This window comes from Henckelia pumila, chromosome 1 (genome assembly GCF_033568475.1).
Source record: "Henckelia pumila isolate YLH828 chromosome 1, ASM3356847v2, whole genome shotgun sequence".
Classification (NCBI taxonomy): Eukaryota; Viridiplantae; Streptophyta; class Magnoliopsida; order Lamiales; family Gesneriaceae; genus Henckelia; species Henckelia pumila.
The window spans coordinates 112423122-112449502 of record NC_133120.1 but is presented as its reverse complement, the minus strand read 5'-3'; the positions used below and the strand labels follow the sequence as shown (position 1 = coordinate 112449502).

Genomic DNA, 26381 nt, shown 5'->3' with positions numbered 1-26381 from the left:
TAATATCCGACAAATTTAAAGCTAGCTAATCCCTTTTTCCAAACATCTGTATCTTCTTTCTTTTCCACTTTTAACCCTCTAATTATTACTATTTTATTTCCAATCCCAACTAATCTTAAGCTAACCTTTTAAATCTTTAGCTACATTTGGACGTACACCTACTAATTTGGCCTGCACTCTAGCTAGGTTTAGCATTAAAATAATATTTATTTATTTTTTATAAAAACATTTCATTAATCTGTATGCCAAATTAAAATTATCTTGAAAAGTAGTCCTCTAGCTATTTATATGTCCATATGCCGCTCATATTGCTTAACTTAATTCAAACACTACTATATATTTCTCTCCATTTCCATATACACATGCTACAAAGTGAGTTTCAGCCTTTGATTCTCCATAACCAGCTTTTGGAATCTGAGGTTGCTTCATTATTCAATTATACTAATATTACTATTACTATTACTATTACTATTACTATTACTATTACTATTATGTAAATGCATGAACTATACCATTTTATTTTAAGTTTGTTTTTTTTAAAAAAAAATGACAGTTTTTTTTATGATATTTTCATCTGGGATTTCTTATAACATGCAGAAGTACTTTTGATTTTTTTTATTTTTGAAGGTTGGATTATATAAATGATTCCTGCGCATGCTCTCTTGCTTGTTCTTGCCGTTGCTTTTGTTGTCCTTATGGTGATAACAAAAGGCATTTTTAAAATATTTTGTCTATGAATGAGAGATTCTTTCATAAAAAGCTGTGTTATGTGTGCATTTTTCTTTTCCTTATTGAATTCTTTTGTATTAAGCATCAGATCCCATGATTAATTATAGTTGGGAAGCTAATTATTTTGTTTAAATCTTGTTTTTTGCAGGGAATGAATATATAGGATCATGATCTGTAAACTTCTCTTGAATTAAAGCTGGCGTCGAGTTTCTTGATTCTCCAGTAACCAGTCTGAGTTGTCAAATTTTTCACCTGAAAATGGCCAAGGATGGATTCAAAAGATTCAAGATTTTGATCAAGTTCATTGTCATGTTTATTCTCACCAACTTGTGTACATGCAAAGAATTTGAACTTGAGCTGCTATTATCCATAAAAGCTTCAATAAACGATCCATTTCAAGCACTGAGCAGCTGGAATTCCTCTGTTTCTTTCTGCAAATGGGAAGGAATCTCATGTTTCGATTCATCCCACGTGTCGAAAATCGAGCTGCCTGAGAAGAACTTATCTGGAAGAATCTCAGATTCCATTTTCAGACTCCCTGATATTCAGACTATTGATCTCTCGACCAATCAGTTCATTGGTGAAATCCCACCGAGTTTATCTTGGTGTTTCTCTCTTAGATACCTGAATCTAAGCAACAACAATTTGACAGGGGTGATTCGAGCTGGCCCTCTGCCGGTTCTTGAAACATTGGATTTATCGAACAATATGCTGTCTGGGAATATCCCTCAAGATATGGGAATGCATTCAGGGCTCAGGTTTCTTGATCTTGGTGGGAATCTGTTGGTGGGAAAGTTCCCGGATTCGATATCGAATATGACAAGATTGGAGGTTCTAACCTTGGCATCGAACCAGCTAAGTGGTGAAATTCCAAGAAATTTAGGAGTGATGCAGAGCTTGAGGTGGATTTATTTGGGGTACAATAATTTCTCTGGCGAAATCCCGAAAGAAATTGGGGAATTACCCTTACTGAATCATCTTGATCTTGTTTACAACAATCTGACAGGTGAAATCCCATCATCTTTTGGCAATCTCACGAATCTTGAATACCTTTTTCTTTACTTTAACAAGCTCACTGGTCCCATACCAGACCACATTTTCAATCTCAAGAAACTTGTATCACTTGATTTGAGTGATAATTCCCTGTCAGGTGAGATTCCTGGACTGATTCAACAGCTGCAGAATCTTGAAATTCTCCATTTGTTTTCCAATAATTTCACTGGAATAATCCCGGATTCTTTAACTTCATTGCCTCGGCTCCAAGTTCTTCAATTATGGTCTAATGGTTTATCAGGTGAAATACCAAAAGATCTCGGCAAATATAGTAACCTTACTGTTCTTGATCTTTCGACCAATTACCTCACTGGAAATATCCCCGCAAACCTATGTGAATCGGGCCAACTTTCAAAGCTTATCCTCTTCTCTAATTCCCTGGAAGGTGAAGTTCCAGATAGCCTGAATCATTGCAAGAGTTTACAGCGTATTCGAGTTCAGAAAAACAGACTTTCGGGCGAAATTTCACCGGAATTCACTGCACTTCCACTGGTTTACTTTCTTGATCTTTCGAGTAATAAGCTGTTTGGAAGGATTGATGGCAGGAAATGGGATATGCCACAGCTTCAAATGCTGAATTTGGCTAAAAACGAGTTATTCGGAGAACTTCCGGTGTCTTTCGGCAGCAAGAAGCTGGAAAACATGGACTTATCAGGGAACAAATTTTCAGGCGGCATCCCACAAAGCATTGGACGATTTTCTCAGCTAATGGAACTCAAGCTAAGCGAAAACGAACTCGTAGGCGGAATACCGGATCAATTATCTTATTGCAAGAAGCTCGTGAGTTTAGACCTCAGCCATAATCATCTTAATGGAGAAATTCCCATTAGTCTTGCATCAATGCCAGTTCTTGGACTGCTTGATCTGTCTGTTAATGAATTAACCGGCGAAATCCCTTCAAATTTAGGCGAAGTTGATTCACTAGTTCAAATCAACATCTCTTACAACCACTTCCAAGGAAGCTTGCCCTCTACAGGAGCATTTCTTGCCATTAATTTTAGTTCTGTAACTGGTAATAATCTCTGTGGTGGCGACAAAACAAGTGGTTTACCGCCGTGCAGCGGTGCGAAAAATCATTTCCGGTGGTACATCTTAATTGCCTCTCTTCTGGCCTGTTTGATGGTCCTATCCATTATTGTTTTCCTTCAAATTTTCATCAAAAAAAGGAAAGATCTGGAGCTGAAAAGAGTGGAAAGTGATGATGGGATTTGGGAATTGTATTTCTTGAATTCAAAATTCATTTCAAGATCAATTACAATCGACGATATCTTGTCGTATGGAGGCAAGTGCTCTAGAAATAACAAGAGATTATTTAGGAAGGAGGTATCCACTGCTTCAACAAGCTTCTGCATGGAATGGAGTGAATTATTTAAGCTGGATCATCCAAATATGGTGAAGCTTCTCGCTATATGCAAGTCCGAAAAAGTGTGCATCTTGGTGTATGAATACATTAAAGGGAAAGATTTGAGTGAAGCTCTTCGGGGCATGAGTTGGGATAGTCGTCTGAAAATTGCGATAGGAATCGCAAGAGCCCTCAAATATTTGCATTGTTATTGTTCATCGAAAATCATAATTGGTGACATTTCGCCTAAGAAAATCATGATTGATGAAAAGGGAGAAGCCCACTTGAGACTAAGTTTTCAAAGAATTAATGCTTCTGCAGACAACAAAGGTCTCAACTCTTTAGCCTATGTTGCTCCAGGTACCTTTACCATTATTCCATAATTTAGAAAACTCTTCATTTTGTAGCTTTCTACATCGTGCATTAATTGGTTCTATTGCGCATACATACATTGGAAAAGTATGACATCTTGTTTAAATAATAGCGAGTGCAGATTCTCACGTTATTTTAAAAAAAAAGTCTAGCTTGAAGTCTTTACTTTTTTGGCAAGTACAAATTAAACGTAGATGCAATAATTTCCCCATATGCTTTCATATCATCTATGCCAAGTACGTACCCTTTTGATCTTCTGAGATGTTGTTAAAAGAATCTAATAAATCATCTCTCCTCTTACCAAATGCATCTTTTCATTCAAGTAATCATATCCATGCACGTAAAATATTAAAGATCCATATATTATCACAAATATTAAAAAAGAATTCCCGGAATATTCTGCAGAAGCCAAAGGATCAAAAGTAGTCCTGACACAGAAGAGTGACATTTACGGATACGGGCTTCTCCTTATCGAACTCCTGACCGGAAAATCTCCGGCCGACACGGAGCTCGGGATCCATGAAAATATTGTTGAATGGGCTAGATATTGCTACTCAGATTGCCATCTTGAAACGTGGGTTGATTCAAACATCAAGAAACACGCACTAAATGAAGGTCAGAGCCAGATTGTGGAGACCATGATTCTTGCGCTGCAGTGCACGGCAGGCGACCCCGGGGCGAGGCCGGATGCCTTTTATTTAGAGAAGTGTATTGAATCAACTGTTAGGTCGAGTTCTTGTGTTCCTTTTATCAGGGTTTGAAGCTTTTGCTATTAGTTGTTATCATGTTGTTGTCTTTCAACCAACTTTTTTTTTTTTTTTTCTTTTTAGGGTTTTGGTTTTTATTATTGACCTTTTGTTTTGAACGTTGTTTTCCTTTTTCCTTTTCTTTGAGGTGAAAATGATTGCATGTTTGTGAATAGTATATTTTTAGTTGAAGTTTTGATTAATGCATAGTATGTTAATATAAGAGTGTAACATGTAGATAGTTTGAAGCTGTCAAAATATGTACAAATATTAATTTAATATCTTTCACACTTTGTTTATTTAATAATCCTTTTGGTGCTCGAACGAGTTTTGGATATGACTCTTTACGGACAATGACATAACATGCACTAAATAAATATAAACTGGTAAATTAAATTAGTCGAGACAAATTTCTTATAGGGTCTTTTCTATTTTCTGACATAAGAAAATTAGGATTGAGGAAAAATATGTAATTCGTCCACGAATTGATGTCATGATGTGCCACTGTATAAATTACATAAATATTTTAGAATGTTGAAAGTTCAAAGCTTATCAAAAGTAGGGGAATATTTGCATTGGTGCCTATAATTGTTGTTCCTTTCGTGGGTCATGAGATAACGATTTACTCTAATGATTAATCCAAAGTGTCACGCACATTCATTTAAGATTTTTTTTTCTTTCTTTCTTTCGTTTTCACTTTTTTCTTTTTTTTTTTTTTATTTTAGAGCTAATTGGTCGATATCCTGCGGAAGGGGGTAAGGGTGGTTATTGAAATTTCACGGGATTTGGCGTAATATTCTTTTTTTATATTTTTACACCAATGGATTAGATCATATCTGCATTAAAAAATAATATTTGTAACATAAAATTAATATTTTTATGATTAATAGATTAGATATTCCTCTCACAAAATTAATATGTGGGACATCCTCATAAGATTTTTTGTTTAGACTAAATTAATGTTCATGTTTCGGAAATAAGAAAAACTGCAATTTTGGTCATGTATGTTTGTCACTTTGCTATTTCGGTCTTTTATATTTTCATATTTCAGTTTTAGTCCTGCATGTTCCGATTTTCGGTAGTTTTAGTCTTTTTTATTCGAAAATGCTTACGTGACATTATACACTTCAGCTTCACATCAGTACTGCATTGATGCCACATCAACGCCACATCGAAAAAATGACTAAAATTGCAACAACAAAAAAGGATAGCAGACTAAACTGAAATCTAAAAATATAAATGACTGAAATCGCAAAGTGACAAACACACAGAATCAAAAAAGCAGTTTTCTTCAATATTAATTATATATTTTTTTTTAGCCTTCCGATTTTTTTCATGAAAAATTACATTTATGTAAAAAAATAAAAGATAAAATTTCATCATTGATTTTTCAATTTCAAATTTTCTAACAAAAATTTTTATATTAAAAAAAATCTACTGAACATGCACGCAAAACATACATACCGAGCTATTTTTTATTCCATATATCTCAATTATATAATTTATTTTGTTTTTCACGCAGATTCAGAATGCTATATGTCGGGAACATAAATTATGCAAACAAATTTTCTGACATACTCTTGTCTAATGATATTGAAAAAATAAATAAAATGGATAATGCTAATTGTATAATGAGTTTTACACATTGAGTTACAAAGTGAATTTAAATTACAAAACTATTTTAAATGTATTTTTGAAAGATTTTTTTCCAAATCAAATATATGGATAATTTTGTAATTTCAAATGCAATTTGTAACTCAATTACATATAGTAATTTCCAAAAAATTTATATATACACATTAAATAGAGGTACATATATTAATTAAAATAAATTCATTAAATAAGGAAAGTAGGCTAGCTGTGTATTTAGGGTGGAAGAAAAAGAGAAACGTGGACTTGTCAAATTTTGAATTGAATTGAAGAGTGTTGATCAAAATGGAGTAATGTGAAAAGCGAAAGAACAAGAAAATAGCGATACAGTTTGAATGGACCATATATAAATATGGCACCCAAAAATTTGTAGATCTAATGATTCTAATCTTTGTCTCTTCGATCATTCTCTGTGACCCGAGCACGGCAAAAGCTCGTTGCACAAAGCACGATGATTTTACCAACTTTATTCACATGTAAAATTCATTTTTTACATCTTTTAAAAATTTAATAATGATTTCTTTTTCGTCGAATGTTGCGACTCTGGATATTCCAAGTTTTTGCTAAAATCCATGTAATATGCATTCATCCATTTCAAGTTTGTGTGGATTTGTGTGGCAGAGAAATTGGATTAAATTTTTAATTTAAAAGAGGATAATATTCCTACTGACTCGATCCAATATGTACAATATCTTTTTTACGTGGTCCACTAGGGATTGTTCCACTTCGAAATATAAACATTATCATTTAGACTCTTGGGAGAAAAATATATATATATATATACCCTTTCGTAATTAATGATTCGAGAATTAAAAAAGTTTTCTTTATATGATCTGCATTCTGCGCTGCATCAATCAAGGGAGTAATGGTTGTTTGCATATTTATCCCCTATATACTTTATATATTTGACACTTCAAGTATAAAAATTATAAAATACAAGAAAAATGAATATAAATTACCTCAACTCAAAGTTCATCGTGTAATTCAACTAAGAGAACACGGTTAGCCAAATTTTTTATTATGATCAAATTTTCTTTTAAAAAGCTTATGATTTAATTTCTTACCTTAAAAATTTGGGAAAATTATATTTTTATCATAGTTTATAAATTTCATTTTTTGTCATATCATCGGTTAATAATATAATTCAAGATCATATCTTAGTCCATTAATTTGAACTTTTTTTTCATTTTTTTTTTTTTGAGCAAGTTATTTTTTCAATTTTGGTCATATTACAACAAACCAAAAATAAAAAATAATATAAGTTACGCACAGAACCAGAAATATAATTTTTTTTTCTTAAAATTTAAATCGTAAATGGGGACGCAGAAAGTTGTTATAGGTGGTAACAAAAATTGAAATGTATTTCTTTCCAACCAGGCTTTGCCACAACCAAAAACCCTTTTTTTTTTTGCCTTGCTAGTCTTCTTTCAGAATTCTACTAATTGTACTTACATTCTTTTGACCTGCATGTCTATATATATATATATATATATATATATATATATATATATATATATATATATAGTAATTTATATATGGTTGAAAATGAATAATTAGCAGTCATACAAAGTAAAAGATAAAACAGCTAAGATTTGGTGGCATGCATGGGTTTTAATTTAATTTTCATTTTGCCATAATATTCTCAAATAATGATTCGAGAATATTAATCATAGCTTCCTTGGAGACCATGCAAAAAAGCTCCGTATTTCCATTCTTTCCGTTGATAAAAGTTCCCTTTTTTCCTTCAAATGTTCTCAAAAGAATTCCATCTTTTCAAGTGTTTCTGGCAGGCCTAAACAAAGGATACCATATACTCTCTTTCACGCATATATACGATATTTCAAGAGGGTTAATTTCTTGTGACATGAGTCGATCGGATGTATATCTAAAATGCAGAAATAATACTTTTAATATTAAAAATAATATTTTTCTTTTTTTTTTTGTTCAACTCTACCGGAGGTAGCCTAGCTAGATAATCTGATTTAAAGTTTTAACTTTTTGAATAACAGCTTTTTTAAAAAAATACATACTTATAATTCATTTAAAAAATGAGTCGTTTCCGATCATATACAAACGTACCACAGAGGATTCATGATTCAGTCTTTGGTTTGAAACAGCTTGTTCTTATTTTTTGAGGATCATGTGTAATCATATAAATTGATTGGATGTACACGTGCATAAGCATAATATCGTTGAAGTACTGCACATAATTAACCCACTTCAATTTTATTTGGGGTTATCTTTTTAAACATTTTTCATTTTTGAATTATATAATCGACATGTGATTAATCCCCTGCATTCACGTTAGTTGTTTTAGGCAGTGACCCTATCTAATTTTTTCTTTTCCTTTTTTTGTGGGAAAAAAATGGTGAAAACCGAAGAAGAATATATATATAGTCCATAAATAACCTATTACCTACTTAAATTTTGAATAATATAATGATTTGAAGTATATGATTAATCCTCCAATTTTTGTTTCTAGCAGGAGGCTTACAAAAAATTCACGCAACATGTGTGCGTGTATATAGTTTGCGATTAATTATTGATTAAATTATTTGAAAATTTTTCCTTTCAGAGATGACTGGCTAGGACTGTCCCAATGCGATAAAATAGCAGCACGATGTTTTTGTTTATACAATTAATATTTTTTATTAATATATACATATTTATTGGAAACATAACTTAGAATGAAATGATTGGGAACAATATTATATTATATTATATTATATAATAAAATTTTCAACATTTGATTGTTCAACATATATATGCATATAACATATATAGTGGGGTAGTTAAGAAAACATTGATCGATCAATGTTCAATTCCTGGAAAAAGCTACTTTGAGATAAAATAAAGTCTTCAGATCTTGCAAAACTTTTGACCACTCAACCTAAAAGGGTAAATACAGAACAGAATTAATCATTACATCCTCAAAAACTTGAAATTATTAAATTGAAAAAGAAATCGATGTGTCTATTTGCTATTGAAATGACTTGATGGATGCTAAGTTATAGTTAGTGGAAACCTCTTTATCAATCTATTTTGTCAAAATAAAGCATCGTAATTACAACTTGAAAGGTACTTCCAATGCACCAAGTTCAAGAAGAAGGAAAAAAAAGGACGAGAGATCTATGAGTAAAAGCTGAAATTGTATTTTAAAAAAAAAAAAGAAAAAAGAAAAAAAGAGGAAAATATAAATGAAGACCAGTATAAAAGTGGGTAATATATACATTATTAACTTAATAATTAACTTGCAACGATGAATAATAATAATAATAAATAAATAAATAAATACAATCCATAATTCCATGTTGTGAGAATTCATTTGAGTTGACTAAGTACACAGAAAAATAACTTTAGAGAGCAATGTATATTTAGAAAGAAAAAAAATTATCTGAGAACAAGTGTCATCCTAGCTAGCAAAATGTGTTATTTTTAGAAATTTGTAATTTTAATATTGTATAATATTATATTGCATTTATTTTTTGCGACCTTTATACTATTAAATTTTAGGGTTAGTTCTTATATTTTTGTCTTTTATGCAAATTTGGTCATTTTTTTATATGTGATCATTAATATGATACTAATACATATGAATTGATCTGATATCAATATAACGTTCAGATTTGACGTCAACATAACACTCATATATATGTATAATACCAATATTGTATTATGTATCACGTCAGTACTCTTATTGAAAAAAATATTATATTCGTTAAAATTGAAAGATATATGAGTAAAAGGCGATTTTGATAAAACAAATGATCAAAATCAATACATATATACCAAAAGAAAATATAATCTTCATTTTTTTTAAAAAAAATAATAATATATTTTTTATATATGTATTATTCATACTACATAAAATCTCATATTTTCTTGAATCCTAGGTTGAATTCGTTACATCGTGTTAGGTTAAGATTAAGATAGGGGATGAAAGAATGATGCTCAGTTTAGTACCCAAGTCATTTCCAGGTTCCAAAATTTCAATTTAGTCTCAATATCTTTTTTTTTCTTTCTTTTTAATTTCCTTTCAAATTTAGTAATTTATTGTTGTGACATGATATATGACATATTGACACTCATTATCTAATATCGACGTAGACTTAATATGCACAATACTACAATATCCAAGTTGATGGAGTAGATGAATTCTTGGTCAGAGGTAAGAAGTTCAATTCCCTCTACCAACACCTTCTTAGACTAACATGTCACACATAACTTACTTAGTATGGTTTATCTGGCTAACATAGTTTGCAGACTATTGTGTTAGTCCAGTGGTTTATCCAGTGTGCACCGAAAGATAATGGCTGCAGATTCTTACGTCATAAAAAATACTACAATGTCACATCATCATTCCGAATGAAAATAGATAAAATTCTCAAAAATTGAAAGATATATGATTGAGGCATAATTTTGACTATGTAGATGACTAAAAATATTTACGCACGGAACTAAAATTACGATCTTATGTTTCTTTTCTTTTTTTTTTTTAATACTATGTAAAATCTCATACTTTATTGAACCCTAGGTTAAATTTCAAATGTAAATTGGTGTTAGGTTAAGATTAAGATAGCCAGGGAAGTGTAAGAATGATGTTGATCAGTTTAGTACCCAAGTCATTTCCAGGTTCCAAATTTTCAAAAAAGATGAAAAGAAAGGCATGGGAAATTAATAAAGATATATAGTGGAGGGGTTGTTGGGGGAAATTTAAGCAAATAGAAATTAGACAGCATTGATCCCAAGTTGTTAACCCATCATACATATGTTTAACCAAATCTATTCGATGACGTTGAAAATTTATCAGAAATTAACCATTTTTTGTATGTTTTTTTGTTTTTATTCACCTAATAAATCAATAAACACGAATTGATAGCTAGGCATCAATTCTTTTGTTTTCTTAACGCAAACAAAGGAAGATGCCGATCAAACCTTCTAACGTAAACAGCTGGTGCTTGGTACCATGTCAATTTTTTATTTTTATTTTTATCTGACATCAATTTTTTATCAAAAAAAAGAGAAAAATTACATTTAAAACCTAATTAAATGTTAAGTATTACGATTTGAGGAACAATCCACAATAATTGCCATTCAAATAAAAATTTCTAAAATTTTATATTTTCTCCGCTTCTATGTCCATCAATATATTACTAATACTATATTAATTAAATTGAGTCATATATAATATCTGGTTTGGTTCTTCAATATGACACCAAACTATCTTTACATTTATTAATCCTACTTCAGTTAAAACAAATGCAAATATTGACAAACAAGAGAAGAAAAAACTACCAAATGTAAAGAAAGAACACTCTTTCTCCCACTTATCTATACTAGTAAAATCACGTGCGTTGCACGTGGGAACAAATTTTTATTATCGATAAATGTTGTTAAATAAATGAGTTGAGATGAGAACAGATAAACATGCAATTAGTTAATACTCTTCATGATATTTTAGTAAATATTAAATTCAATGTAATATTATCTTTACAACATTTTTTATAAAATGAGTACACATAACCTTTGTTTAAATATTTTATATGTTACAAGTCTAATTGAATTTATAGACGTTATTGCAAATAATGGTTGTAACAAATACTATAATTTTGTATAAATTAGACATTAAGAAAAATATATAATTTGATGTCATGACATATTTAATAAATAAATTTAAGAAAAAATATAATAAGTAATACATAATGTTGAAAAATTATTTTACCACTACTGATTTTGATATTAAATTCTAAATTAAATTACAGCGTTTTTTCTTTCTTTACATAACCATTTTTTCTTCTTTCACGATTTTATCGTTTTCCATCCATTATTTATTCTTAAAATAAATAATTTTCTCATCATATTCGATAATAATTCTTGTGATATTTTCTCTTATCGATTATTTTTTTTATATCTTTATTTTTTTTTATTCTTTTGTTGGATCATGCTGAAATAATTCTTTGCTAGAGTATAAATAATTTCATTGTACTTAATTCTTGTGTTATTATCTTTTATTACTTGCAAGTCAATATCGTTAAAAATCAATGTGTTATTGGATGTTTTTTCTATTTTTAAATTTCATGCTAAGTTGTTCGAAATCTACTGTTGCAATAATTTTTGTTGCTAAATTTTTTCTAGAATGTTGAATGCTTTTGATTAAAATTGTTAACATTTTGTCTTATATTTCAACCGTCTTATCTATTTTGAGAATAAATGTATATTTTTTTTATTTTGTGTCTCTAAAATCTTGTAGTATATTGAAGTGATGTTGTCCTATAAATAAAAAAGATTTTATTAATAATTTGTAACAATATATAGGACCAAGCGCTTGCTGCTTTACCAAAATCTATAACTGGCGGTAATAGTGCAACTCAAATCTTTTAAACCGCACAGCAGTCAAGCTTTATGGTTCGATTGTTTTACCCAGCAAGGAAAATTATTGCATTCAACAATCTTCATTGCACTTCTTGTAATCAATGAGAATCGAACTCGTGACCTTAGCTCTGATACCAATTGTAGGACCGTTCGCTTGTCACTTTACCAAAAGCTTACAGTTTCAATGTTCATCACTTACAGTCACTGTTATTCTATAGTTATATATATTAACAGTTTAAAATAATGCATTATCAATAACTCATGTTAGCCTATAGATATAATATTCAATGTAATTTTTTATTTTTTTTTGCACAATATTGATATTGATTCTTATGCAATTATTAACTCGAGTTTCCATCATTTGGTTGATTAATATTGAGCAAGTATGACATGTTTGGTACCATGCATTTGTTTTATTTTCTTTCTTATGTATGTATGCTCTGAATTGATATGATTTATTATGTATTTGATAATAAGTGAGATATGTTAATCAAATTAAATAAAATATTTATTTTGTAATATTCTAATTTATGTGTTAATTACTTGTTTTACAAGTATTGATTTATGTAATAATAATAATAATAATAATAATAATAATAATAATAATAATAATAATAATAATAATAATAATAATAATGCATTCTAAACCTTAATTTAAATTATTAATAAATATTTTTTACTCTATATGTTGAATTTTTATCTCTTTCACGATTTTTTTTCTATTTATCATGCATTATTTTTTCTCTATGAAAAGTCAATTTTCTTATCATCTTTATCAATAGCAACACGTTTGGGCGAGTCTAAACTCGTCTCTCCGAGGCAGGTTTAATACAAGGCTAAGTTTAGACCCAGTCAATTATCATCATTTTATTGAAGCGTTGTCGTTCTTTAAATAAAGTATATTTTATAATAATTGGTAATATATATACTATTTGAAAGAAAAACTATTACATGTTTAGTTATGGAATCAATATAATATTTAACATTGCAACTAATAAAAAAATTTGCAATATTTTTGAATAATATAACCCCCGAGTTTCAATATTTTTATCATTTATGGTCATCATTATTTTATATTTACATTAACAGTTTAGAATAAGATATTATCAATAACTCATGTAATTTTATAAATATAGATTTTATTGTAGTTTTACCTTGTCACAATGTTGATATTGAAACATATACAATTATTACAATTAGTGTTTTCTATTGTTTTCTTGAGTAATCTTAAGCAATTATGGTTTGTTTCGTATCTTGAATTCGTCTTATTTTCTAACTCATGTATGTATGCTTTCAAACAATATTATTTATTCTGTATTTGTTAATAAGTGAGATAAGTTAATTAAATTAAATATTTATTTTGTAATTTCTTATCTTTAGTATTGATTATTTATTTTGTGACTATTGATTTATGGAAAAGAAATGTAATATAGATAATGCATTTTAAACCTTAATTTAAATTATTGCGCAATTATTTTTTCCTTTTATATTTTGAATTTTTCTCTCTCAATTTTTTTCCATTTACCATCCGTTTTTTATTTCTCTGTGAAAGAATCAATTATTAACTCGAGTTTCCATCATTTGGTTGATTAATATTGAGCAAGTATGATATGTTTTGTACCATGTATTTGTTTTATTTTCTTTCTTATGTATGTATACTTTGAATCGATATGATTTATTATATATTTGTTAATAAGTAAGATATGCTAATCAAATTAAATAAAATATTTATTTTGTAATGTTCTAAGTTATGTGTTAATTACTATTTTTACGAGTATTGATTTATGTAATAATAATAATTATTATTATGATGATAATAATAATAATAATAATAATAATAATAATAATAATAATAATAATAATAATAATAATAATGCATTCTAATCCTTAGTTTAAATTATTAATATATATTTCTCCTCTATATGCTGAATTTTTATCTATTTCAAGATTTTTTTCATTTACCATGCATTATTTTTTTTCTATGAAAAAATCAATATTCTTATCATCTTTATTTATAGCAATTTCTATGGTGGGTTTGGCCAAACGCGAAGACCCACGCGGACCAGTTTGTGAACACGTTTAGACGAGTCTAAACTCGTCTCTCTGGGCAGGTTTAATACAAGGCTAAGTTTAGAATCGGTCAATTATCATCCCTTTATTGAAGTGTTGTCGTTCTTTAAATAAAATATATTTTATAATATTGGTAATATATATACTATTTGAAAGAAAAACTATTACATGTTTAGTTATGGAATCAATATAATCTTTAATATTGCAACTAATAAAAAATTTACATTATTTTCGAACAATGTAACACCCTAGTTTCAATAATTTTTTCATTTATGGTCATCATTATTTTATATCTAATTAACAGCTTAGAAAAAGGCATTATCATAACTCATGTAAGATTATAAATATAGTATTTAATGTAGTTTTACCTTGTCACAATATTGATATTGAAACCTATGCAATTATTACAGCTAGTGTTTTTTTATTGTTTTTTAATTATTCTTGTGCAATTATGGTCTGTTTCTTATCACAAATTCGTCTTATTTTATACTAATGACTTTAAAAATCTAATAATATTTTATATTTAAATATGAATTTATGATATAATTATTTATCTCAATAGGTCCTTACACAAATTAAAATATATAAGATTTTTTAAAAAAAATACGTTTATCCAGTCTACAAACAAATAAAAATCAAATATCTGGTGTTTCAATCTCTTAGTATTTAATTAAGATTTTTGTTGAATTTTTTAAAAAATATTTGTGGAAAAATATATTCACTTTATCTACAAGAAAATAGAAAATAAAGTATTTTGTTATTTCAATTTTTTTGAAAACTGAATCCTTATTATCTAATATGTACACACTTTGTGAATTTTGATCTTATTATATTATCTACAAGAAAATAGAAAATAAAGTATTTTTGTATTTCAATTTTTTTGGAAACTGAATCCTTATCTAACATGCACACACTTTATAAATTTTAACCTTATCATTAATTAATTTTACATATAATATAAATATTGATTATAAAGTATTTTTGTATTTCAATTTTTTTGGAAACTGAATCCTTATCTAATATGCACACACTTTGTAAATTTTAACCTTATCATAATAATTAATTTTACATATAATATAAATATTGATTTACGTTTATGCCCTAACTAAAATATTGTTTTTACTTTCATAACCCTATATATTTTTATATGGTTTTGCTTATAGTGTAAATAAAAGGATAAAGTTGTTATTTCACAATTGTAAAACTTTGATATTTTATTCACACTTTTAAATAGGTATAGATATAGATATAGATATAGATATGTGGAAAACCATTAGTTTCAAAAATCATTTTTCCAGAAACCAAAAAATATATAACACACTCATCAGTTGTGCCGATCACTATAATGTGTGGAATATCAACAATTAAGTTGTATTGACAATTTCCAAAATTGGAACAAGTTCAAACATATCTGAAAGTATTGGGTAAATTTTATCAAAAATATTTTACCATGGACTTTGAATTTTAATACGATAATGGCCTTTGTCAACTTAGAAAACCCATTTAAAATATAAACAACGGCCTAGATGCAAGCCCATATTTCAATTTCTTGTGAGGTTTGATTATTTGAGGCCCAAGATTCAAAACCGACCCAATCTTAATTTGTAGGCTCTTATGACGTTAAAGTTTTTTTTTTTTGGATAAAAAAAATTCTATAGTCCTTTAAATTTAAAACAATAAATTATTGGAGTATTATCTCTAAATTTTGTTGATTTTATGTTTTATATGCATGTTACGTTAATTTTAAGAACAATTTTGTTGCATTCATACATAAAATGATAAAATCCCAAACAAGAGAATTTTTTTTTGAGACCCAAACAAGAGAATTATTTCGAAACGTAAGTATAAAAATTAGACAAGGAACATGAAAAGCAATAAGTTATCTTCCCATTTTTCCGCGATTCAACATATGACGTATTTTTAAAAAAAAAAAAAAAAAATCGGGAGTTGGGATTTAGAAAGGTGAGAAAAATTAAAATTTTGGATTGTTTGAGATATTTGAAATTAAAGGGGAAAAAGATTAAAATGCCTTATAGATTATTAGATACAGAGTAAAATTTTCCATTCAAATATGTGTGGAATTGAAAGGAGGAAAAAATATATATTTAAATATTTATAGAATCTAGTGTTTGTCGTTTTACTAAAAATTATATTTTATACTCAAGACTCAAATTTATTTTTTTATACTAATGAAAAATCATATGGGTAATATAATTAAGCCCATGAGTACGTTAGGGGACATATTTTACTGATAGTGATATAAGCTTATCACTTCCATACGGTAGCCATTCCAACAGAGTCAATATTTATAAAACGTTATGATCTGTGTCATTTTTTAACAGCGCACTCAACCAACCAAATCAAACAACACATATACTACCTTGAATACTAAAATTTTCCAAGACGGCCAATATGGGATAATTCCCAATTTAGTCCCTCATTTTAGGTCGTCTTCCTAATTTGGTCCTTCATTTTTTCGTTGACCCAATTTAGTCTTTTGTTTTCAGCGTTTTTTTGCAATTGATCATTCCGTCCAATTAAGCGTTAAAACTAACAGATTTACCAGCTTAGCCCATTGAAACTTTTCTTCTAACCTCTTCAACCAGTCAACCCATCTTCATCAATTTCATTTTCTCCCATAAACCCTTAATTTTCCAGACAACGTAATCGTTCCGCTTCGAATTTGCCAAGAATGAAATTATAAGCATTTGTTTGCAGATTCAACACAGAACATCTTTTCTACTTCTCGCATCGATGGTTTGCTTTTTGTGCCTAGTTAAGCGATTCCTAGACCCAATGTATATCTAATTTCGCTACTGTGCGAAGCCCAAAGTCCGTATATTGAATCCAACAACTATATATTTTCCATTAAAAATCCTTTTACCAATCCTGATTCCCCGAAACATTTTGAGTGGTGTCCAAATCCCCGATTCTCTTGGCTTGAAGCCATAATTTCACAAATTCATCACTTACGCCCCTCACAGTTGCTCCATTCGTCGCCGTAATGCCATGACTGGTCGTGCGCCGCCTCTCACCTTCCTGCGCACCTCACACTGGCCGTAGTTCATTCTATTCTTGAAACACAGTTCTCTCATTTGTGCTCGTGACGAGCTTAGCTCGCTTGTCACTGTCATCGCGTACAGGCTGGTGAACGCGAGTCATCCGGCTTTGCACTTTTTTTGCCACAAGCCAAGCCAACTGGTTAGCAAAGTTATGACGTTGACCAAAGAATGAAATTGATGAAGATGGGATGACCGGTTGAAAGGGTGAGAAGTAAAAGTTCAACCGGTTAAGCTGGTAAACTCGGTTAGTTTTAACATTAAATTGAACGAAAGGATCAATTGCTAAAATATGATGAAAAACAGAGGACTAAATTGGGTCAAAAAAAAACGAATGATCAAATCAAAAAAATAATATAAAATGAGGGACTAAATTGAAAATTATTCCCAAACAGTATATATTAGATATTCAAATGCATTGGGCGGTATATATGTGTAAGTAGTCCACGTGACTTGGAACCAATAGGTGCCAACCCAATGAATTAGAGTCACGTGACCAAAGGCGGCACGTGCTAACACGTTGCCGCGACCTAGACGGCAAAGTCTTTTTTAGATGCTTCCACGTGGCATTTTTAAGTCAAGCTCAGCCACTCACATGTTTACTGACATGCCCCCCACCCTTCGCCACGTGCAATTCGTCTTAGAAAAAAAAAAAAAAAGAGAAAGGTTTTGAGTTCTTTCACTTTATGTCTTTATTTATATCAAACTAATTCGGACCATTTTTAACTAGGTCTAATTATATTGAAATAGATTTATGTTACGAGTTTGGTGTCGATGGCTTAAATTTTTATTTTTTTTTATCTCACTCATTTAGATTTTTTTGGTCAGTCTATATTACAGTCAAATTTTTATGTTAAATATCATCTTTCCTATTATTTTATCAATTTGTCTCAATTAAATTAATATTATTAACTACTTGCACACTTATTTTTTATTAGTTTTAACTCTTCGTTAAATAAGGAAAAATATAAACATTTTTACAAAACTTATTATTTTTCCAAACATTTTCTCAATTATATTGAAATAGATTTATGTTACGAGTTTGGTGTCGATGGGTTAAATTTTTATTCTTTTTATCTCACTCATTTAGATTTTTTTGGTCCGTCTATATTACAGTCTAATTTTTATGTTAAATATCATCTTTCCTATTATTTTATCAATTTGTCTCAATTAAATTAATATTATTAACTACTTGCACACTTATTTTTTATTAGTTTTAACTCTTCGTTAAATAAGGGAAAATATAAACATTTTTACAAAACTTATTATTTTTCCAAACATTTTCTCAATCTGTATGAAAACACACACAAACATAAATAAATGATACGGATATGAAGTCTATTTTATCGAACAAAATTTTCAAAATAGCTAGGGTCACTGGTTCAGAACAAATACAGATCGTCGAAAATTGACATTGTAGTTGCGAACATATCACATTATTCATGTTACATAATAAAACAAAAATCTTACAAAACCTTCCGACGGACCAATTTTATGAGATTCATATCGGAAAAATTAGCGTTTTAGTCCTGTATCTTGGCTTCTTTTTGGTTTTAGTCCTATATATTGGCTTGTTTTGAAAAAGATCCTGTAACTCTGTTTTTTTTTTTTGATTTAGTCCTATATGTTGATTGTTTTGGTTTTGGTCCTATAAGTTGGCTTATTTTTTTGGTTTTGGTCCTATACAAAGTTATGTTTTGAAAAAAAACACATTAATTTGGATTTTTTTAATTTGGTTCTAATAGTTGACTTGTTTTTTTTATTTTGGTCATTGAAAAGATACGATTTTGACCAAATTAAGCCCGGTTAAGTTAGAATAAACGTCTATGTTTTTTAATTTAAAATAATAAATTAAATTTAGAATTTAGATGTTGACTTTCCAACTTCACGGCTTAAGTTTTTATAATAAATATTTTTTATGATTTTATAAATTAATTAAATAAGTTTAAAATTTAGATGTTGACATTTTAATTATTTTTTAACATAATAATTATTTTCTAAAAGGTACAATAACTTGGTTTTTTTTTTTGTATTTTTCCTCCGTCGCTGAAATTGGAGGGAGCAACAAGATTTTGTTTATTTGCAGTGTTCTAAAAAACACGCTTAAGCGACGATTAAGCGTGATAAACGTGAAACTTATCTAAAAAGCTTTGCTTTCGAGAAAAGCGGAACAAAAACAGTCAACCATATTTGAAACGATAAAAAAATATTAGTGTGTTACTTTTTAAAAGAACGAAAGTATGTTTTAAATATATTTTTAGTTTTTTAGCTAATTTTGTTAATTTAGGTTGGAACTTATTTATGTCATATGATCATTAATAGGTGCTAAGTGGGTGACACTTAGTGCCAAATAAATAAAAAAAATTGAAGTTACAGTGAGAACGATACAAATGAATGTTTATTTGTTACTTTTTTAAAGAACAAAAGTATGTTACATTTAATACATTAAATTAACATATTTTAGATTTTATTAAATTATTTAGATTAAATAAAATTTAAGCGTAAAAAAATATTTTTTTTATTAGTTAGTTGTAATTATCTCAAACCAATAAACAGATAAAACATGAAAGAATAAAAAATATTTTTTTATAAAAATAATTAGAGATCAAATTCTAAATTCCAAAACATAATAACATACAGGACAAAAACCAAAAAACAAACCAACTTACAGGACCAAAACCAAAATAAGCCAACATATAGAACTAAATCCAAAAAAAAAACCGAGTTACAGGATCTTTTCCAAAACAAGCCAACATACAGGACCAAAACAAAAAAAAAAGCCAACATACAGGACTAAAACGCTAATTTTCCCATTCATATCAAAATCGATTTAATAAAAAAATATTATCTGTCCAAAATGTTACTTTAATTTTAATTGAAAATATGTATCAAGTCAATTCGTCAGTGACATGTTGTACCAGATACCTACTCGTATCATAATAACCAACGACGCTTTAGATCGTTTCTTTGCATTAAAGTTTGATCTTTTGAATGCATAAAAAAGGTAAATATATATTGAAAGGAAGTGCATGAAATTTAAAATTTTGATGTCCACGTACTTGTTATAATCAATTTGAATTTAAATTAATAACATAAGGTTTAATTTAATTTCGTTTAGTAGGTACTGCTGGTCTCTTGTGCCCGCTCTGCATGTTGGATCTGCCGATATACACAGTCAACATGGTGTCTCATAATTGGCAACACTTACTCCTTCCATGGGTCGAGTCTAGCTGTAAATATCGTGCACTGTAGTGGGAGATGTCATGAAATTATGAGAATATATACACGGGGGATGTAAAATTAATATTAATAATTGATAATTAAACAAAAGGGGGGAATTTTTTAACGTGTAAAATCAGAGGGTTTTATAGTTTAATATTTGATATGTTAATTATTTAAGATATTATACACCAGCACGAGTATCGATGAAGGTAACTTAAATTAATGGAGTGGAAGTGTAATTGTTTTGGGTCGAGTTTTTTTTTTTTTATTTTTATGACGCTCGATTTCAAACTTGAAATTTTATTCTAACTTAAGATGTAAAATATGTTATAACAATTGATTTATTGAAGACATGTCGACGTGGTAATGGAAGATGCTGACATATCTGGTATCGAAACAGAAACAGAGATGTTAAAAAGATCAGATCCCCTTAACTGTCTCGCCCGACAATATAAAATAAGTGGTTTAACGTAGGTCGGCGATTTTTCAATCTGTCAACATACGGGGTCAACCTAATTTGAGGCAGGTTTTGGGTCAAACTTACGTCCCAACCCGCCAAATCACATATAAAACTGGTTTAGTCCGTTGTCTCGTACCACCTACAATATGTGGGTTGGGTCGATGATTTTCGAACCCGCCTAATAGTGGATTGCAGGAAAAACTAATCTTGCTAGTTAGCTTGTTTTGACATATATATATCTAGGTTGATATCCATAAATAAATAATAAAAAAAAGATCAAAAATCAAAATATAACCTAACTTACAAGACTAAAACTCAAATTTGAATAATTATAAGAGTTATAAAATATAAAAAAAAATAGAAAATTAGAGGAAAATTTTAGTTATCATTTGGCCTCTTAATTAACTAATTAGAAAATAAAAAAATCTATTTAAGCCAACATACGCAACGAAATGTCTTTTTAATTTGACTACATGATATTGTTTATAATTTCGCCATTATGCATGCATTCCGTCTCTCATGTCATGTTATGTCCACGCCATCAGTTACTGTTGTAAATCAGCAATATTTAATATATTTGGTTAATAATACGTAAATGTTTTTGTTAGTCTATTAAAAAAAATATTTGCCAGCCGATCATGTTTTTAGTGCAACCATTTCAAAGTAGTAAAAAATTTAAATGCATGCGGAGATGGCCTGCAATATAATACTTACATCAGAAATCGACATTACGTATATTATCATCGTCTTTTTTCAACATAGATGAAATTATTATTCATTCGGAAACTAGGATTTATATATTTTAATTTAATTTCTTTCTATTTCAATTGACTATCTTGTTGACATTAAAATCCAATACAAAACGTAAATTCTGAACTTAAGAGATATTATTTAAAAAAATATTCAACCAAAAATTAGTAATTGACAAAAGTGTTGAAGTTTTACCCTTATTTTGGTTTAAAAAATAAAACAAAAATAGGCTCACTATCCTCGGTAAAACATGGCTATAATTGGACTAACAACTGATTTGAACATTTCAACCTTTTTGATCGATTCATTAGGGTGGTTAGATTGTCTTGGACATTTAACATCCCCAATTCCTACACTTTTGTTAAAATTTTTATTTTTATTTTTTTAAAAAAGAGCATTTTTTGTGTCTCTTAATTTATGTTATTTGAAGTTCCCAATCTGCCCCTAGATAGAAAACTATGAATAGGGAACTATATATATACGCTATGCATGGCAGTCGGCAGATAGATATATATTTCTAAATCCTAATGCTACTGGTGTTCGTGTACTTAATTTAATTGGTCAACTTCAAATTTAAATACATCGTTTTATATATTATTATTATATTATTCTCGAGTTAAGGGTTGACAAAGTTCATGTTAAGGAAGTGGACCAAGTGACTTGTACTTGTAAATAATATTAATAACATTATTATATCGAGCACGAATTTTCTAGCTCATTGATAGTGTATTAGTGTTATATCACTATATACCATAGGAAATGGTACACGCAAAGGTTAAATTTTCCCAATTCATTTTACATGAATCCCACCGCTATCCATGCATAATATTTTTCCATAGATTAGGAAACCAACAAATTATGAAGGGCATTATGATAATTTCACACCCACGATCACAAGTATAATATATATTTTTGGACGTCTTAATTTAAGACTAGGAAATCTTTCATACTCCTATAAAAGCCAAGCCATGATAATTTCCTCGTCAAAATCCAATTTATTAGGTGTCCCCTTGTAAAGCAAATAAGCCTCCTCTTTTCTCTCTCACCCCCATAAAATAACACACGCAAATAATTACTCCATTTCTCCGTTTGCCTTTCTTACCTTGTCTATATTTCTATACACTCCTAACTTAAAACTTTCCATGGAAAACTCGGAAATCTACCAAACAGGCTACTATAACACCCATTTCGCGCATGAGAAACATCCCTCCGACGCTAAAAACAGCGACCAGTTCGTCGTCGAGGACCTTCTCGACATCCCCAATGACGAATATATGGTGGCGGCGGACGGAGGCGGCGGCGGCGGCGGGGCGGGTGTGACCGGAATACCCACGGACTCCGCGGCACTTACGGCGGTGGATAACTCGTGTAACTCCTCCTTCTCTGGAGGTAGCAGTGTCGAGCCGCTGTTTCACTCCGCCGACGTTGGCGGCGGCCGCGGCTTCTCCGATGGCCATTTTTCAAGTGAACTCTGCGTCCCAGTATGTGATTTGAATTAAAAATATGATAACTTTATGTAGTTTGGCGAATTTGGATGATTATTTTTTTGACATTTGTCGCGTTTTTTAATATTATTAATTAATTATTACACAGTATGATGATTTGGCTGAGCTTGAATGGCTGTCGAATTTCACGGAGGAATCATTCTCGAGCGAGGATTTGCAGAAGCTGCATCTCATACAAGGATTAAAAGCCCGAAACAACGAAGCTTCTCCGGAGAGCACTCACCACCAATACAGATTCCAGCCCGACGCAACCCGAACCTGCCCCGTTCTCCGGCCCGAAATGTCGGTCCCCGCCAAGGCGCGTAGCAAGCGTTCACGCGCCACCCCCGGAAACTGGGCTTCGCGCATTCTCGCCGTGGCTCCGACCCCATTGTCCTCCAACGTTCCCACCATGTCATCTTCCTCCTCATCCGACATCGCCGCAGGCAGCAAAACGACGACGGTGGCAGAGAAGAAGGCCCCCGACGGTTCCTCCACCGGCGGCGACGGTCGGAAGTGCCTCCATTGCGCCACTGACAAGACACCGCAATGGCGGACCGGGCCCATGGGACCAAAAACACTGTGCAATGCATGTGGGGTGAGGTACAAATCGGGTCGGCTTGTACCCGAGTACCGGCCCGCGGCCAGCCCGACATTTGTGCTTACGAAGCACTCGAATTCACACCGCAAAGTTCTGGAGCTGCGACGGCAGAAAGAGCAGGTGAGAAGTCAGCAGAATCAGCAGCAACACTTTCTGCATCATCACCACCATCCAAGTATGATGTTTGACATATCCAACGGTGACGATTACTTGATTCATCAACACATCGGCCCTGATTTTCGACAGTTGATTTAGCTACAGGCTTTGCTTTGGCATTCATGAGGTTACTTTACTTTAATTTAATTTAATTTAATTTAATTAGACATATTTCCTTTTTTGTTTTTTTTTTTTTTTTTTTTTGGGTTCTAGTTCATTAATTTCGAGAACAAGCATAAAGTGTTGATTCCTAACTTATGGAATTTTGTAGCTTTTTTTTTTCCCTAATATTGTTATGATCAAGAAAAGAAATCTCAAATTTACCTTTCATTTTGCCCAAATTCTTTGACTAAGATTTAGTGATCAAAGAATTTATGCTTTCCTATTTCTCTATGAATTTGTAGTCTCATAATGCATTATTACTAGTGAGACGATATCTGAGGGTACTATTCTGAAAAGTGCATCTAAGTTCGGGCATTTATTAGTATACACATTTATTAGGTCTATTGATTTTTTCAGTATGCATATATCTATTATTAAATATATTATTTTAGACACGTTAATTGAGTTAGTAATTAGTAATCTAAGGATAGCTTCACATTTACCTACAGTTAAGTCGATATTTAGCATTAACCAAATTAGGAAGTCAGTAAGAATAGAAAGTATTGTATTCTGGAAAGTTAAATTTAAGAAAAATAAAACCCATTATCAGTATAATTTATTTATTATCTAATCTAAAAATTTTAAGTGTCGTTGTACCACACACAAAATTTAAACTTGATCGATGGATTGGAACAAATTTTTTACTTTCATGTTTAATTAAATTGTTAAGTGGTGATGGGGGGTCTAGCTTCATAGTTCATACAATGGAAATGAGAAATTTAATTAATTTTGACCTCTTATTAAGTGAGCAAGTATATGTCGTAGTCATTTGCAGGCATTTATCTGCATTTGTTAAAAAAATATAGTACTTTATTTCAAATTGAAGTAAGCACTAAAATATATAACACAAGAAGTCATGTATTTTTATTTTGGTCACTTATAAAAAAATATGAATTTTTATATTAAAAATATTATTTTTTAATTATAATCATCATTGACCCGTCTCGAGAATTGTTTGATATATAAATGTCGGTAGCATAAGTTTATTATTTTTTTTTTTAAAAAAAAAAAGAAAAAGTAAAGAAAACGTTCTTTTTCGGATTGACAAGAAAAGTCCAATTCAGTGTATTTTGCGGACATTATGTTTGCATTGGTCCTTATCGGCATGTAGGTACGTGCAGGGCTGTCACATTTTATTAATTCTGATTTCATTTTAACAATTATATATATATATATATATATATATATATATATATATATATATATATATTTTATAAGCCCACGTATCTCTACCTATTTATTAAACCAGAGGTCTTAGAGAAATTGTATGATATATATTTTGGTATGATAACACAAAATTAATAATAATTTCTATTTATTTATCTACTTTCAAATTTCAAATTATTTGAAAAAAATAGTGTCGAAATATATTATAAATTAGATTTTTGCAATAAATTTATTAGATTCTTACCAAGAAAACCTTTATTTTTTGTACCATAAATTTATTAAATGTTTTTATTAAAATTAAGTTTAATAAAAAAATATCAAATCAATTTTTTTCACACACAACTAGTGTGTGCAAATATGATAATATATATATATATATACACACATATATATATATATTGATTAATTGTGCATTCAATATAATTGAATATCATCTCAATAGTGGACAACGAGGATACATTGGGTATATATATATATATATATATATATATATATATATATATGACAGTACGTACATACAAAATTTCAACTGTCATAGTAAAATTACCATTTATCTGAAATTTATTGAATCATTTAATATCCACTTATTACAATTAATAATAATAATAATTATTATAATAATTATTATTATTATTTTTTTATTTATTATTATTATTATTCAAGATTTTGGACACAGATAAATAATTTATTCACATTACAATTTAATGCTATAATTTATTTTTAGTAACTTACCATAAAATCCTTGGCATATGGTACAGTACTGTTAAGATTTGTGTAAATGACAAGCTACATGGAATTAATGTGTGGTGTGTGACCCGTGTAAATAATAATACTTGGGTTAATTAGGTCAAGCACCGGATTAAATAATTTCCAAATAATTTAATTTAATATAATCTAACTATTTTTTAAGTTTTATCTTCACAATATTAGATAGACCTCAGGTTTTTTCAAAAAAAATTGAGATAGATCTCAGGTTTAAATCAATT

The 26381-nt window shown here is 29.6% G+C and overlaps 2 protein-coding genes across 2 annotated transcripts; both read left to right on the top strand.

Moving 5' to 3' along the window:
• The first annotated feature begins 285 nt into the window (after positions 1 to 285).
• LOC140888286 (uncharacterized) lies at positions 286 to 4446 on the top strand. The gene is made up of 3 exons (XM_073295973.1): positions 286 to 419; positions 878 to 3484; positions 3902 to 4446. The coding sequence occupies exons 2-3, from the start codon at positions 988 to 990 to the stop codon at positions 4255 to 4257; spliced, it is 2853 nt and encodes a 950-aa protein (XP_073152074.1). The 5' UTR covers positions 286 to 419; positions 878 to 987; the 3' UTR covers positions 4258 to 4446.
• An 18399-nt stretch (positions 4447 to 22845) lies between these two features.
• Positions 22846 to 24288, top strand: LOC140875469 (GATA transcription factor 9-like). The gene is made up of 2 exons (XM_073279155.1): positions 22846 to 23306; positions 23419 to 24288. The coding sequence occupies exons 1-2, from the start codon at positions 22968 to 22970 to the stop codon at positions 24163 to 24165; spliced, it is 1086 nt and encodes a 361-aa protein (XP_073135256.1). The 5' UTR covers positions 22846 to 22967; the 3' UTR covers positions 24166 to 24288.
• Positions 24289 to 26381: the final 2093 nt, after the last annotated feature.

Coding starts and splice junctions, on each gene's coding strand:
- LOC140888286 (XM_073295973.1), top strand. CDS start 988: ATGGCCAAGGATGGATTCAAAAGATTCAAGATTTTGATCAAGTTCATT. Junction 3,485..3,901: donor TTTAGCCTATGTTGCTCCAG/GTACCTTTACCA, acceptor AATATTCTGCAG/AAGCCAAAGGATCAAAAGTA.
- LOC140875469 (XM_073279155.1), top strand. CDS start 22,968: ATGGAAAACTCGGAAATCTACCAAACAGGCTACTATAACACCCATTTC. Junction 23,307..23,418: donor CAAGTGAACTCTGCGTCCCA/GTATGTGATTTG, acceptor ATTATTACACAG/TATGATGATTTGGCTGAGCT.